The sequence below is a fragment of the Paramormyrops kingsleyae genome, chromosome 11 (genome assembly GCF_048594095.1).
Source record: "Paramormyrops kingsleyae isolate MSU_618 chromosome 11, PKINGS_0.4, whole genome shotgun sequence".
NCBI classification, from domain to species: Eukaryota; Metazoa; Chordata; class Actinopteri; order Osteoglossiformes; family Mormyridae; genus Paramormyrops; species Paramormyrops kingsleyae.
Window position 1 is genome coordinate 9,115,805 of NC_132807.1, and position 15,122 is coordinate 9,130,926.

Sequence of the window (15,122 nt, forward strand, 5' to 3'; positions counted from 1 at the left end):
AAAACTACGGATGACCCTGATGACGTAATGACGTGAGAGGTGAACGTGATCTGTCTGCCTTTGGCGCCACGGACTCTGGAGTCTGGAGTCCTGCCCCGTTTCGGGTGACCACGTGTATCCTAGGAGTAACCCGCGAGAAACTCGCAAGTTTTAATGCAACGCATGGAAAATATCCTAAACTTTAATTTGCGGGTACCGGGTAGACCACGACAAACAAATATTCTAAGAACAAGTAGCATACAAGTATATATTTTTGAAAACGTAAAGCACACCACCACAAGTCTGTTTTACGTTTTCATAAAAATATACAAAATTGAAGCCTATTTGTTTTTTTTTTGCTTTTTTTAAAAAGGCTTATTTATTTAGTTGATATCTTGCTCTTATTTGTTTTAAAACTCTATATGTATATTTATAAATGCAGACTTTTAAAAAGATCATCCAAGTGTGTGTACTACTTGGGGGTATTCCGCAAAGCAGGATTTATTAATAAGACAGAAAACTTAAGGCAAATGTAAGGACTATCGAATAGGAATATCACTTATCTGTCTTCCTGTTATACAGTTTTCACGTTTGACTGAAACTGTCGTGCTAACTTGGAAATCATAGTTTGTGGAACACCCCCCAGACAGAGTTGGCAGGGCCGCGGTTTTCCCGTCCAGTTGGGCTATTTAGATAGAATGATTGATAGATAGATAGATAGATAGATAATCTTTATTGCCTTTTGCACAGGTACAGGTCAGTACAAGTACATTGGAATTCTTGTGTGTATCTCCCAGAGTAATTTTTATAAAATAGACAGAGAAGAGACAATTTTTAAAAAATAAAATAATATAAAAATAAATAAAAGCAGCAAACACACTAATTGCAGGATGGAGTAAGTAGATACACACTGTGTACAGATGCAGATACAGGATACAGAGTGCATGGCCTGGGTGGATGAGTGAATTATTTCACAGAAATAATATTAAGACAGTATATTGTACACAGAAGTGGAATAATAATTGACCCTTTATTGTCTCTGAGGGGAAATTCTTTTTTTATGCCTCCCTCAACTTGTTCTTTTGAAAAGTAAACTGTCCGCGAAGGGCAGCAGACCCTTCTCACCTGTTGGGGCGCCCAGGGAGCTGGGGGTTAAGGGCCTTGCTCAAGGACCCACAGACATGCTGAGATTGGGTTTGAACCGGAAGCCTTATGATTACAGGCACACAGGCTTAGTCCACAAGAGTTATTTGACTACCTAAGAGGAAGACAGAATGAAAGTGAGGTTGTAGTCCTCTGATGTGTCTGATTGCCTCTTTGGAGTGCTAACTGTCCAGGTAATGTCCATGGGGGAATTGGGGGGGTGCTGTTTTTCTTACCCACCTTAATGTCCTTAACCATCAGTCTAACTGTGGCAGGGAAAAAGCTGTTGTGGAATCGTGCTGTAGGTGGTGATGCTCTCTGGCCTGTGGTGTCTTAGACTGTATCCTAAGTTCTTCCTCCTAAACAGGCAGAATGATGGGTGATGTTGATCACTGAGTATACCCTGAGTATACCCTGAGTATGTCCTGGGCTTTCCTCCTACAGCGCTGTGTATATAATGTATCCACAGAGGAGAGGTTGGAGCCTATGATCCTCTCTGCAGTTTTTACAGCTCGTTGCAGAGATTTCCTCTCAGCCTGTGTGGTATTTCCAAACCACACAGTGATGCCGCTGGTAAGGACACTTTCAGCGAGTCCTCTATGGGCCTGTGTGAGGGGCTGACGTCCGGGCCTCTATGGGCCTGTGTGAGGGGCTGACGTCCGAGTCCTCTATGGGCCTGTGTGAGGGGCTGACGTCCGGGCCTCTATGGGCCTGTGTGAGGGGCTGACGTCCGGGTCCTCTATGGGCCTGTGTGAGGTGCTGACGTCCGAGTCCTCTATGGGCCTGTGTGAGGGGCTGACGTCCGGGTCCTCTATGGTCCTGTGTGAGGGGCTGACGTCCGGGTCCTCTATGGGCCTGTGTGAGGGGCTGACGTCCGAGTCCTCTATGGGCCTGTGTGAGCGGCTGACGTCCGAGTCCGGCCTTCTTCAGCAGCCTGATGAAGTACAGCCGCTGCTCTGCCTTCTTCACAGTTGCCACAATGTTTTTAGCCCAGCTTAGGTTCTCAGAGATGTGAAGACCTAGACACTTGTAATTGTCAGTCCGCTGCACATGAATCCCCTTGATGGTAAGAGGATGCAGGGGAGGTGCCCTCCTCCTGAAGGCCAGAATCAGTTCCTTGGTTTTATCCATGTTAAGCACAAGGTCGTTGTCCTCACCATAGATAATGATTCCGTTCACCAATTCCCTGTAAGTCGACTCGTCCCCATTCTTGATGAGGCCAAGAATGGTTGTGTCATCCGCATATTTGATTATTATATTGCTGTCCTGATTTCAGACACAATCATATGTTTATAGTGAGAAGAGTTTTGGGCTGAGGCAGCAGCCTTGAGGGGTTCCTGTGCTGACTGTGAGCTCAGCCGAGACCTTATTTCCCATCCTCACCACCTGTGGTCTGTCTATAAGGAAATCCAATATCCAGTTACAGGTGGGTGTTGGTACTCCCAGGTCTGCCAGTTTAGCAATCAGCTTCATTGGCCTAATTGTATTAAAGGTGAAACTGTAATCTATGAAGAGCATTTGCGCATATGTTTCGTTTGTGTCCAAGTGTTGCAGTGTGTAATGAAGTGCCAGAGCCACTGCATCATCCACTGGTCTGTGTGGGCGGTAGGCAAACTGCAGAGGGTCAGCTGTGTCTGGGATGACAGTTTATAGAACTTAGCACCAGTTTTTCCAGGAACTTCATGGCAACTGGAGTGAGAACCACTGGCATTCAATGTGGAGACGTTAGTTTTTTTTAGGGGCCGGTACTATAACAGAGGTCTTGAAGGACCGTGGGACTATTTCCTGTGAGAGAGAGTAGTTAAAAATGTCCATGTACACCCCAGCTATCTGTTCCGCGCAGGATCTCAGAACTCGGAGATACTCTGTCTGGTCCCGCTGTTTGAAAATACAGTTGTGGGTAAATATTAGGAGGTCGCAGGATTTTGGGGCTGCTTTCATAATGTTCTGCGGCAGCGGACAGCAAGGGGAGAAACAAATTAATTATTATGAACGGAGGCTCCTAATGCTGAGTAATGCTGTATCGCTAACCAGCCAAAGTCAGAGACAGAGGCACTTGGAATGCAGGGCTGCAAGGTCTCCCGCATCTGGCATGACACTCACGCTTTCAGACTCATGCAAGCAATCTTACGGCGAATCTAAATAATTCCATTATACACTTAAAATTAGCTACATCAGCTAAATTTGCAAACCCCACAGACTATTTACAAGGTAATAAAACTGTTACATGCATGTAAATGCGTGTGCAGACTAGCCCCGAATTGAAACTCCAGCCAGCTGACCAAAGTTGTCAAGCCTGGGAAAGGAGAGTATGTCTGTCGACGTTACGTCATTTTGTTTAACTGTGGTTTAAAAATGTCGAACATTTGAATGTGATCAGCGTGCAAAATACTGGTTTATTTAGTTGAGATACAGTACACTGCGATTTTGGGCTAGTTTCAGCTTCCATTGGGAGGATTTTAAACAGACCTTGGCCTGGAAGGGTGGAGTGGTGGCTGTGAAGCTAGGGATCTGTGCCAGCAAATGGAAGGTTGTTGGTTCAAATACTGTGAATGCCCAGAGTGATTGTACTCTGTAGGGCCCTTGAGCGAGGCCCTTAACCTGCAATTGCTTCCTCCTGGGTATGTTATTAATCTACATCCAACCCTGCAAGGAGATCCTCCAATTTACAAGGAAAAACTTGGGGGTTATTGGCAGGATTGGCACTCCAGCCACTGGAAAAAAGAAAAAACTCATACTGGTCAATTTGGACTAGTGTGGTGCTGAGGTATTGCTCACCCTATGGCTGCCCTTGGGTTCTCATCCCTGAGGTGCTTTGTCATTTGGTGGGTACTGCAATCAGTGCATCTCCTTACCTCTTGGGCTGGAGATCTTTTGCTGGACCCGGCAACACTGCCCCAAGAGCAAGGCAAGCACAGCATCTGCAAGTTAGTCTCCCCGTGGCGTCTGAGGCGATTCTGCCAGGAAATTCAGACCGGGCTACAAAAAAAAAAAAAAACTACAGCTATAGGGTTCTTTATCGCTACAGATATGCAACCAGACTCCGTGGTAGGGAACACAGTATTTTGTTCATTTACGATTGTTTTTATGCGGTCTTATTTTTAAAAAATTATTATTCTATATATTTTACAATGTGCAAATAGGTTTTGTTATTCAGACATAATGTCAAAATCATTTCACAGGCTGTAAAGAATCGTGCCGTGGGGTGAGTGTGGTCTGCAGACCTTGAGTTTGTAAGTGTCCTAGAGGTTCACATACTTCATCCATCAATAACATTATTACACGTATAACATTGTGTGTTGATGGATAATATGGAGGCCTACATACTCAGGCATTAATAAGGAAGGCCTACATACTCAGACATTAATAAGGAAGGCCTACATACTCAGACATTAATAAGGAAGGCCTACATACTCAGACATTAATAAGGAAGGCCTACATACTCAGACATTAATAAGGAAGGCCTACATACTCAGACATTAATAAGGAAGGCCTACATACTCAGACATTAATAAGGAAGGCCTACATACTCAGGCATTAATAAGGAAGGCCTACATACTCAGACATTAATAAGGAAGGCCTACATACTCAGACATTAATAAGGAAGGCCTACATAATCAGATATTTGTAATGGCATAAATTATTTGTGATACTTAGCAGAATCATTTACAGTTTAGCAGTTTTCAGCTTGTAATATCTAACTTATATAGATAACCTGTTTTTGTGATGATATGGTGTCATCATATTCCTTTTTCAATTTCTTTTTTCGTTCTTTTTGGTGGCCCTGTGCAGCATTTTAGATACAACAAATTGATTTAAAAAGTGCTGTATAATGAATAATTCCACACCCAGCCCTGCAAGGAAGTCCTCCTGAGGTGGTTTGTTGTGTGGTGGGTGCAGCAATGCACTGTCAGCACATGCTCCTTACCTTTCTCTGGGATTGTTAATTATTGCATATTGAAAAATAAATTGCTGAATCAATATGTTTAGAATGTATTTTTGTGTGTGAATCACATGCCCAATCCCCTTCCTGGGTTCGACAATTACACCATCATAGACAATAGTAGGGGGGCCTCTGACCATGTCAATGCATATCTATGCTCAGTGAATATACAAACGTGTAGGGTCGGTCGCTGAAGTGACATCGTGCTGTTTTTATGCTCTAGGTCTGCGTTTACAATATTTTAATATTTAGGAAACAGCGCCATCTGCTGGAAGGAGTGGTCAAGTACATTTCTCATATGATTGCTTCGTGAACTCGTTTTTTGTTTATATATATATATATTTTAAATGCTTTTCTCTTTATTTCAGCCTTTAATTTGACCTGGGCTTTTACTGTGAAAATGACCCTTGTCGTTTTGTGGAGTTTGTCAGATCTTTAGCTTATCCTGCGTAGTTTGCTATGCTTCTTGTCAAACACATCTGTTCTTCGTGACTTACAGCTGGAAAAGTACTTATCAGACGGATGGGTACTTTCATTTTGGCTATTAACATATGCTTTTTCATTTTGGTCTTTCAAGATTGTAAACAGAAATACAGATATATCTTTATTTCTGTCACTTCAAAGCATTTTTTAGGGAAATTTAGAATAGTTTAATTCACTGAGCACAGTGTCATGGCAATCCCAAAGCCTCATGCATGAAATACTCTGTATGTCAAATTATCATTATTACATTATTATGCTCTGAGCTTTTTTAGACAAAAAGAAAAGAACGCTGAGGCTACAAACTCATTGAGGCCTTAGGGACGTTAGGGTTGGGGGGGGGTACACATTCCCCACCACAGCTATTTGTAGCCATTTTGAGATTTTCTTTGGCTTTTCACAAGTCTACTGTTGTATACCTATTCTTAAATTCAGATTTTCATATTTTATCAAAGAAGACATTTCACCTGCTATTTCCAGCTCTGATTTATATCAGCTCAGGTTCTAAACTGCATCTTCACCAACCTTTAAGGTTTATTTCAATAACAAAAGCTTCAACCATCTTAATCTTCACGCTACACCTCAAGCCTGAATCCCTCCACATTGAAGTTTGCCAATAATTTAATCAAAAAACACAACATGCAAGGATAATGCGTCCTATGGACGTGAGGCAACAGTTACAGGAATAGCCCTTAATGTGAGGGTCCAGATCTTATCGCTGTGGCTACGCTGCGCTGATGCATACAGCGCATCGCAGCCGCCTGTGACTTTGCTCGTGCGTGCATGTGTGCGGTGGACCACTTCAAATGGAGCAGTTGTTTAGTTTCGCCTACGCAGCAGGAACATTAGGAACACAGCACTGAGGAGGATGCAGAGGGTGCAGACGGTGGGAACGACAATCTCGGTCACCATCTCCATGTGACTGGTCAGGGGGTCTGCAACACATAACCACACAGGCCATTAGCCAGCACCTGCACACCAAAAGCCGTTTTATATCACAAACATCTGAATGATAAAGCATGTCTCCTCTCTGCTCGGTTTAATACGGGTTTGATCTTTTGTCTATTTGTGCAAACCTATAAGCTGTAACCTATAACGTGTAACCTACACTCAGCTCAAGTAGTTAACCATATTTTGCAGTGCATTTCAGTCAGCTGTGTGAGTCTGCGTGTGCGCTTACCATAAATAAGTCTTAGAATATTTGCAGCAGTAGTCCGCTGTTCCTCTATTAAAAAGAGAAGATTGCCGAGAGTGATTTAAGTCACGTTAACTCTTTGGGGACTGCAGTGCCATTTAATACAGGCAAATCCTTGAAGAGAAACATTTTTCTAGAAAAAGGGTCTCTGTTTTAATCAGAAGTTCGGCTTGAGAGAGTGTAAGATGTTTCATAAAGCAGCGTGTGAATTCGACACGCCTCTTATTTCGCCTCTGTAGGGCACTGCACATGTTCTGCTTATAACCTTCCTTTGCTTGCCATTTTCAATACAGCAGAAAGTATAATCAATGAGTTTCTTATAAGCAGCCATCTTACGCACGACGTCAGCACCAGGCATTTGGGTTGAGCTGTCAGAGGTAAGGAAATGGGATCAGGAACCAAACACATTGTACTGCTACCACTGACTCAGATGTTAAATCCCCGGTTTTAATGACCCGGATCTTTCCTTGAGGCACATGTGTTTTCTAATAAACTTTGTTGACACATGTGACTTTAAAGTGGAACAGCAGTGGAGAAGAGCACGCCTTGTGTTGCAGGATACGCAACATCTTCAATCAGTGCACAGCAGTAACATGCAGAACAGGCCGGCCTGGATGGCTGGGTCAGCTCCAGGCTGTTATTTTTAAAGCAGAGCATCACTGGCGGAGCCCTTGTGGGGTCCTGCACTGGAGTTTGGAGAGCACATCTTAGAGCTTCAGTGGGTGATACTCTGACAGGATGTTATGGAGAAGCACAACCCATAAAACCACAGTAAACAGAGGAACCACAGATACCGCACACTCATTTGGCAGAGACACATTCTTTTGTGCTCTTCATAAATCACTCTTCCCCTCATTTTCTGCAATCATATGAAGGACAAGATCATCCACCTTTTTGGCTGATTTGAAAGTCCTAGTCAATGGCCCAATTGAAGCCATTCTCTGCTCTGCCATGTTTACTTCCCTTCCTGTTTTCATTTTAAAACCTGGCCAAGCCAAGAAGAAAACATCGACTAATTAGACCCTAGTACCTAAACTTCATCATGCACCGGCCAAAGCTTTTGCATTTCTGTATGGTTCTTATTTTCCTGGGTTTTTCTTCTAGCTGGAGGAGCAAACAAGAAAAATCCTGTTAGAGGCTGCAGTACCTGACCTGCTGCTGTCACGGCATGCGAGACGAAGGACTGAAAGGCAGGCGTCAGACAAAAAAGGGGGTTTATTTAACTGAACGGAAACAGGGAAACAAATGAGACCATGAGGGGTCAAGACAAGAAGGTGGGTACAGGGAAGGACACAGGGAGACAGGGGACGCAACGTCAATGACCAGGCTGGGGCTGGTGAGACAGATAGATACAAACACTAACAAGGGACAACAAGGGACAGGCGTGGCTCATCAGAGCAAGGTCAGGGGGAGACTGGAGGATCAGGTGGAAATAATGGGCAGGACATAACAGACTTTTCTGTTGGGTTGTCCATTAACCAATTAGTTAAATATAGCTTCCTTTAGGAATCTCATTGGCCAATCTTCCATTAACTTCATTTGAAGGAAGAATATTTTCTGCTTGCCCCAGCTAATTCTGGTCTTTGTACCAGGACAAAGGGTAAGTGCTGCAGTGATGTTCACTGACCTGTAGCTAACAGCTGGTTGCTGGTTGAGCAGGTTTCGGTCGCCTTCCTCTTCCAGCTCTCAACCTGCACCAACCATTTGACATACATCATTCATTCAGTATCCAGAACCAGATAATAAGCAGCCCATTAGTCTCCGGTTGAGGATTCTCACTCCAATATTTACAAAAAATCTGCCGGTTTTTGATTCTCTAAAAGCAACGGCACATAAATGCAGAGATGGAATGACCTGTCATATACGCTCATGGGTATTCTGTGCTTCCAGAATGCGATCCTTTCTGCTTGATTGATTTTTAATCACTGCTGGACTCATTTGGTCTTTGGGCCGTTTGGTCATTTGTTCTGTTTCGGCACCTGAGTCGTTTCTCCTTTCCTCCTGACAAATGCTCACCTCTCTCTGACTGGGGAAGCCATTGGCGCTGATGATCCGTTTGTAGTACTGGACTGAGGCCTTGGGGTATCGTGGCTTGTTTTTGTTCCTGAAGTCCACGTAGTACAGCCCGAACCGCTCAGAATAGCCTTCATCCCACTCAAACTTATCCAACAGGGACCATGCCGTGTAGCCCTTGACGTTCACGCCGTCCTTGATAGCTACATGTTAGAGAACACAACAAGATGACCTTTACTGTTTCAATTTTATATAGTGCCCATGCTGTTTAGATCTGTTTAACCTTCATGGTTATGTTCTCTCATATGACCTTGAGCATGACATCACTCCTGAAAATCCACCGTCTTGACCGGAGATGCCTCACTGCATTTGAGAGAATACTCGCCTTTCAGCAACTCGTTTATGTAATCCCTGTGGTACTGAATCCTCCAGTCATCGCACAGCTCTGTGCACAACGTCTTCTCTGACACGCCATTCTCTGTCACATAGATCATGGGGTTTCCATACTGGGTCTGAGCAAAAGATGATGTCCATAAAAATGAAAACGCCTCAGTTTAGGAATCCCATACTGCAGCTTATGAATGTAAGATGTCTATGGTATATCAGATGGGATGTCTATGGTATGTCAGATGGGATGTCTATGGTATGTCAGGTGGGATGTCTATGGTATGTCAGGTGGGATGTCTATGGTATGTCAGGTGGGATGTCTATGGTATGTCAGATGGGATGGAAACACAGTCCATCGGGCTGAGGCAGAGAGAAGGCATTGGTGCCCCGTTATAAACCTTAACAAAGTTGAGCAGCCGTCGGAAGCCCCAGGGTACGGAGTAGAGCCACTCTGATCCAGGGTCGGGCCAATGAGGGTCGACAAGCTCAGCCAGGTCTCGGTCAGTGAAGTAACTGTTGCCACGGCTAGAAGGAAAGTTCTTCTGTGTGATGTACCGGGTGGTGAAGTGGCCCACACCCAAAAAGTCGCTGGTGCCCTTGATGTAGCTCTTCTCCTGGGCCGAGAAGGTTGGCAGTCGTGAACTTCCCAGACCCTGCTCAGCGCTCTTCCTCCCTGAGTGTAAAGAACAAGCCTCAGGATGAGAACCATCATATCCTGGACCATTCTGGAGTCCATTGAAGCCTTACTTTCTCTTGCAGACCTTACTTGACTCTCTGCAGACCTATGACTGGATGTCAGAGTGAGATATGACTTGCCAATGTAGTCTTTCATCACTTGTGGATAGTCCCCATGAAAGATGGGTGTTGCAAACCAGCCCATGGAGAACTGGACATATCGTTCAGCTGCTTCGATGTCCTTCAGATTAGTGATATCAACGGGTTCCCCCCAGTCCCCAGACAGAGAGATCCCAAGCAGGCCTGCGGGGAATGATGGTGCACAGTCTTTTGCTTTTTACATCACTAAGGTTACTCCTGCTGGTACCCGCTATCCTCACTTCTGGGCAGCAGTTATCAGTGAGGTACTTCTCTAGTCTCCCCACATGACCTATAAAGGGCAGTAAGGATCGTTTACCTTTTTGTTTATGCCGCCACTGGGTGTCATATGTGTGCCAAACCTTAGCATGCGCCTGGGAACAAGAGAAAACGGATAAGTGGGGTTTTCTTTTTTTAACACACTTCTGAGTCAGGTGCCCAGTGCTAAAGGCGTCTTCTACTGAAGTTGGTCTCATGCTGCCACTGTGCTCAGGTCAGAAGGTCTGTGCTTTTGATCTAAAGGGGCCGCTTCAGGGATCGCTCACCTTGATCATGTGGTGCGCCACCCTGTAAGGCCCCGTGCCCCTCAGCTGCAGCCCAGGCGCGTGTTCCCCCGTCTCGTGACCTTCCACGGCTGTAGACTGCAGCAGACACACGAGCCGTTACCGTGGGAGATACAGCCGTCGCTAAGCGAGGTGGCCATTCTGGTTTAAAAAGGAACATACCCACGGATTGTTGAATGTGATCCAATACTTGACTCGGTTTCCAAACCTTTCAAAGCATAGGTTGGCAAAGTCGTTGAAGTAACTGACCATGCTGATGTTCTGCCAGCCTCCGTATTTGTCTTGTAACACCTAAGCAAATAGACCCCGATATGAAGGGACTGTTTTGTTGTATAACGCAATCAAGCTGCACCTATTCTAGCGTGCTGTTTGCAAGCCGAGGTGTGGATTACCCGTGGAAGATCCCAGTGGTACAGCGTGACAATGGGTGTAATTTTGCTCTCCAGGAGAAGATTGATCAGATTGTCATAGTACTCTATTCCTTTCTCGTTGACATGGTCCGCTTGGAAAAACAAGATTAAATTAGTTCTGCCTCCAGAATCTGTCACAGCTTTTAATATTACAGATGAAGCGTTCTTTTGACAATGCCGTATCTTACATTTGATTCCAGTGGGTATGAGTCGGGGCCAGGAGATAGAGAAGCAATAGTGGGTCAGCTTCAGATCTTTCATTAAGGAAATGTCATCCTGCAAAGGGAAACAGACAGACAGCTATCAGTTGTCTTGAAGCTTTAAGAGCCTCCCCTTTAAGAGCCACCCCTTTAAGACTTGCCTCTTTAAACAGTTGGCTGAAGCAGCTGTGGACCTAGGAGCTTGTGTGGGTCTTTTATGTCTGTAATGTCTTTAATGTGGTAACACGTACATCAGGAATGCATCTGGGAACCGGAATGCGGCTCTCTTTATTGGAACTCTTGTTACTGTTCTGGCTGGTTTTCCTTTACCCGCCGACCACAGACGGCTTAGGAGGCCTGAGAGCCTTTCGGGACCTCAGCTTTACTCACCTTGACTTTGTAGTACCCTTCACAACTGGAGTCTCCCGTGTCGTTCATGAGTATTTTCCCCTTCTTGTGGGAAAACACGTCCCAAATGCTCATGCCTTTGCCATCCTTGTCCCAGGCTCCCTCTGTCTGATAGGCTGAGCTGCCGGCTCCCCATGAAAATCCTTGTAAAGATTATAAGGGTGAGGGTCACTAGGGAGGATAAAGGACCCTCTGTACTCATACAGCCCAAGGTGGGATCAAAACCCCCTATGCCAGGGTGATTGGGTTACCCACTAAGCCACCAAGACCACATCATGTTGGGTCCAAACCCCCCAACCCAGGGTGATTGGGTTACCCACTGAGCCACCAAGACCACATCATGTTTGGTCCAAGCCCCCGATCCCAGGGTGCTTGGGTTGCCCACTGAGCCACCAAGACCAGATCATGTTTGGTCCAAACCCCCCGGCCCAGGGTGCTTGGGTTACCCACTGAGCCACCAAGACCAGATCATGTTTGTTCCAAACCCCCCAGCCCAAGGTGCTTGGGTTACCCACTGAGCCACCAAGACCACATCATGTTTGGTCCAAACCCCCCAGCCCAGGATGCTTGGGTTACCCACTGAGGCACCAAGACCACATCATGTTTGGTCCAAGCCCCCGATCCCAGGGTGCTTGGGTTGCCCACTGAGCCACCAAGACCATATCATGTTTGGTCCAAACCCCCCAGCCCAGGGTGCTTGGGTTACCCACTGAGCCACCAAGACCACATCATGTTGGGTCCAAACCCCCCAGCCCAGGGTGCTTGGGTTACCCACTGAGCCACCAAGACCAGATCATGTTTGTTCCAAACCCCCCAGCCCAGGGTGCTTGGATTACCCACTGAGCCACCAAGACCACATCATGCTGGGTCCAAACCCCCCAGCCCAGGGTGCTTGGGTTACCCACTGAGCCACCAAGACCACATCATGTTGGGTCCAAACCCCCCAGCCCAGGGTGCTTGGGTTACCCACTGAGCCACCAAGACCACATCATGTTGGGTCCAAACCCCCCAGCCCAGGGTGCTTGGGTTACCCACTGAGCCACCAAGACCAGATCATGTTTGGTCCAAACCCCCCAGCCCAGGGTGATTGGGTTACCCACTGAGGCACCAAGACCACGTCATGTTTGGTCCAAACCCCCCAACCCAGAGTGCTTGGGTTACCCACTGAGCCACCAAGACCACATCATGTTTGGTCCAAACCCCCCAACCCAGAGTGCTTGGGTTACCCACTGAGCCACCAAGACCACATCATGTTTGGTCCAAACCCCCCAGCCCAGGGTGCTTGGGTTACCCACTGAGCCACCAAGACCACATCATGTTTGGTCCAAACCCCCCAGCCCAGGGTGCTTGGGTTACCCACTGAGCCACCAAGACCACATCATGTTGGGTCCAAATCCTTTCCTACTAGCTTTTAACTCCTATCCTAATCTTATACTTGTTGTTAAATTTAAAACTGCAAAATTGCAACAACATGGAAAAGCAGCTCAGACTGAGCTGTGGCAGAAGCTAATGACAGCATGAGCAGGATTTCTATGAGGGTGGCATTTTGCCAGGTGCCATACCGGTCGGAAAAGTGCCGTAATAGAAGGCTCCCCACTCGTTCTTGGTCCACTGAAAGTCTTCAGCCGCAGACAGACACAGCACCAGCATGAGCACATGGCACCGGCCCGGGACTCCGTGCCGCAGCATGGTGCCCCTCGCCAGTCCGCCGCACCTGCACACAGGGGACCTTCAGAGGCTGCTCCTTCACACCAGAGGACCGCAGCCGGTGAGGTGGCTCCTCAGAGACCTGACACTTATCTGCATGCTCAGCAAAAGGCATTTTCACACTACATGCATCCAGCTTCCACCGATCATCCTTGAAATGTTCCCTTCACCTGATTTGTTTCTAGGTTTCCTCTTACCTCCATTGATGTCCCCTTCAGAAACTTAAGAGATGAAATTGATAATTGATTTGCAACCAAACTGCACACAGACAGGTTGTATGTTGAGATGGATTTATGTCGGAATAGGATGATGACACTGACTTTTAGGTGCGAGAATGAGGCTGAGAGTTGCGTGTGAGGCTTGGGTGGTCGTATAGTGCAGTGCTTTCTGGCGGCACTGTACAGCGTGCGGCACGCACTGGCTAGCGATTGCTGGGCGTATATTTACTTTTATATTTATATTTACTTTATTCTTAAAAAATTGTCGTAAGTCACATAGGCTGTAAGTCGGGACAGTCTGCGCATAGAGCAGAATGGCATGGAATGCTGTAAACCACAAACCAAAAAGAGTGACAGCCACGTCACACACGTCACACGTTGTCACGTTACATGCCACACACCCCAAGGACACCTTTAATTTGTGAAAACGAGAGTGCTGTCTAGAAAATGATGACAGAAAATGGGTGCAAAATTAGATTTGCTGCTTTTAGAAGCAAGAGACAATGACAGCTTCAAAGGCTAGAACTGAAAGCCTGTGAAATAAAAATGATTAAATACGTAAAGCAAGATTTTATACTTTGTTTCCATCATTATATAAAAACTACTGGAATATTTCCTGATATTTTGACCCCATGAAATTGACAGTGATACTAAATGGAAAACTAGTATGTATTTCTGATGCATTTGCCATGAAAATAACATGCAATAACAATAAAAGTGCTCTCTGATAAATTAGCAGAAGTGAAAGCAGCACGTGGTATACAGTCTCCCTGCCCTTCGCTCACACTCTACCTGTCAGACGGTCTGCGTTTGTTCGGAAATGTGGCGAGGCGATTCCACTGCCCCCTGCTTCATCTGGCTTCATGGACCACAGGTGCCGCTTGTCAGAACGCCTGCCGCTGCTGGCAAACAAGGCAGAAACGTCCAGCGGATACCGGCGTCCCATGACTGGAGCTCTGCACCCCTTTCAGATTCAACGGAGTGTGAGCGCAAATTTGCTGGGCCAAACAAATCTCATTGAAACAGGGGCTACACTCTGCCAGCAAAGCCGATCGCTGGGACAAAGGCTCACGGCAAGAGCGCCGGATTGGCTACTCTACATGACAAGGCAATTGGCCATAAAAAGGACAGTGCAGAGACACAGGGAGAACACGCAAACCGCACACACACACGCACACACACACACAGAGCGTGTCAGACCCCAGCCTGGAGCTGTGAGACATCATGCTACCCCATTTGCACAAAATAATAATCCTTTAATTATTGTGAGTAATAAGTGTGTAATAAATGCATTGATTCCAAAATTGTTTTTAAAATGTTAATATTCCCAATTAAAAATGCTGTTCTTTTAAAAAAACAGAATATTAAAATCTTTAAGGAATTTCTTGCCCTGTCATATTATTATAATTCCCAAACATTTTTTAGACAGATACTGATATTGGAGGTAAAAATAGAAATGAAACAGGAGCAGTAGTGGTGCCATGCAGAACACTGCTGACCTCCAAATGACCTTTTCAGACACACTGAGCAGAGTGGAGGCCTGTTTCAGAGATACTGAACAGAGAGGAGGCCTATCTCAGAGGCACTGAGCAGAGTGGAGGCCTGTCTTGGAGGCACTGAGCAGAGTGGCGGCCTGTCTCAGAGGCACAGCCTCTTGGAAAGA

The 15,122-nt window shown here is 45.9% G+C and overlaps 1 protein-coding gene across 1 annotated transcript; it reads right to left on the bottom strand.

Moving 5' to 3' along the window:
- Positions 1-5,719: 5,719 nt before the first annotated feature.
- lctlb (lactase-like b) lies at positions 5,720-14,405 on the bottom strand. Its single transcript, XM_023815190.1, has 14 exons — positions 14,252-14,405; positions 13,097-13,248; positions 11,517-11,677; positions 11,115-11,202; positions 10,909-11,018; positions 10,679-10,807; positions 10,499-10,594; positions 10,273-10,327; positions 9,953-10,118; positions 9,539-9,809; positions 9,139-9,265; positions 8,757-8,956; positions 8,368-8,431; positions 5,720-6,480 (listed from the first exon to the last, which is right to left on the bottom strand). The coding sequence occupies exons 2-14, from the start codon at positions 13,221-13,223 to the stop codon at positions 6,365-6,367; spliced, it is 1,710 nt and encodes a 569-aa protein (XP_023670958.1). The 5' UTR covers positions 13,224-13,248; positions 14,252-14,405; the 3' UTR covers positions 5,720-6,364.
- Positions 14,406-15,122: the final 717 nt, after the last annotated feature.

What these genes read in the sequence shown, in the direction of transcription:
- lctlb (XM_023815190.1), bottom strand. Translation starts at nt 13,223, where the DNA reads ATGCTGCGGCACGGAGTCCCGGGCCGGTGCCATGTGCTCATGCTGGTG. An exon ending in TTACGGCACTTTTCCGACCG is followed by an intron (nt 11,678 to 13,096) that starts GTATGGCACCTG and finishes AATCTTTACAAG; the next exon opens with GATTTTCATGGGGAGCCGGC. An exon ending in ACCACTGGGATCTTCCACGG is followed by an intron (nt 10,808 to 10,908) that starts GTAATCCACACC and finishes CTATTTGCTTAG; the next exon opens with GTGTTACAAGACAAATACGG.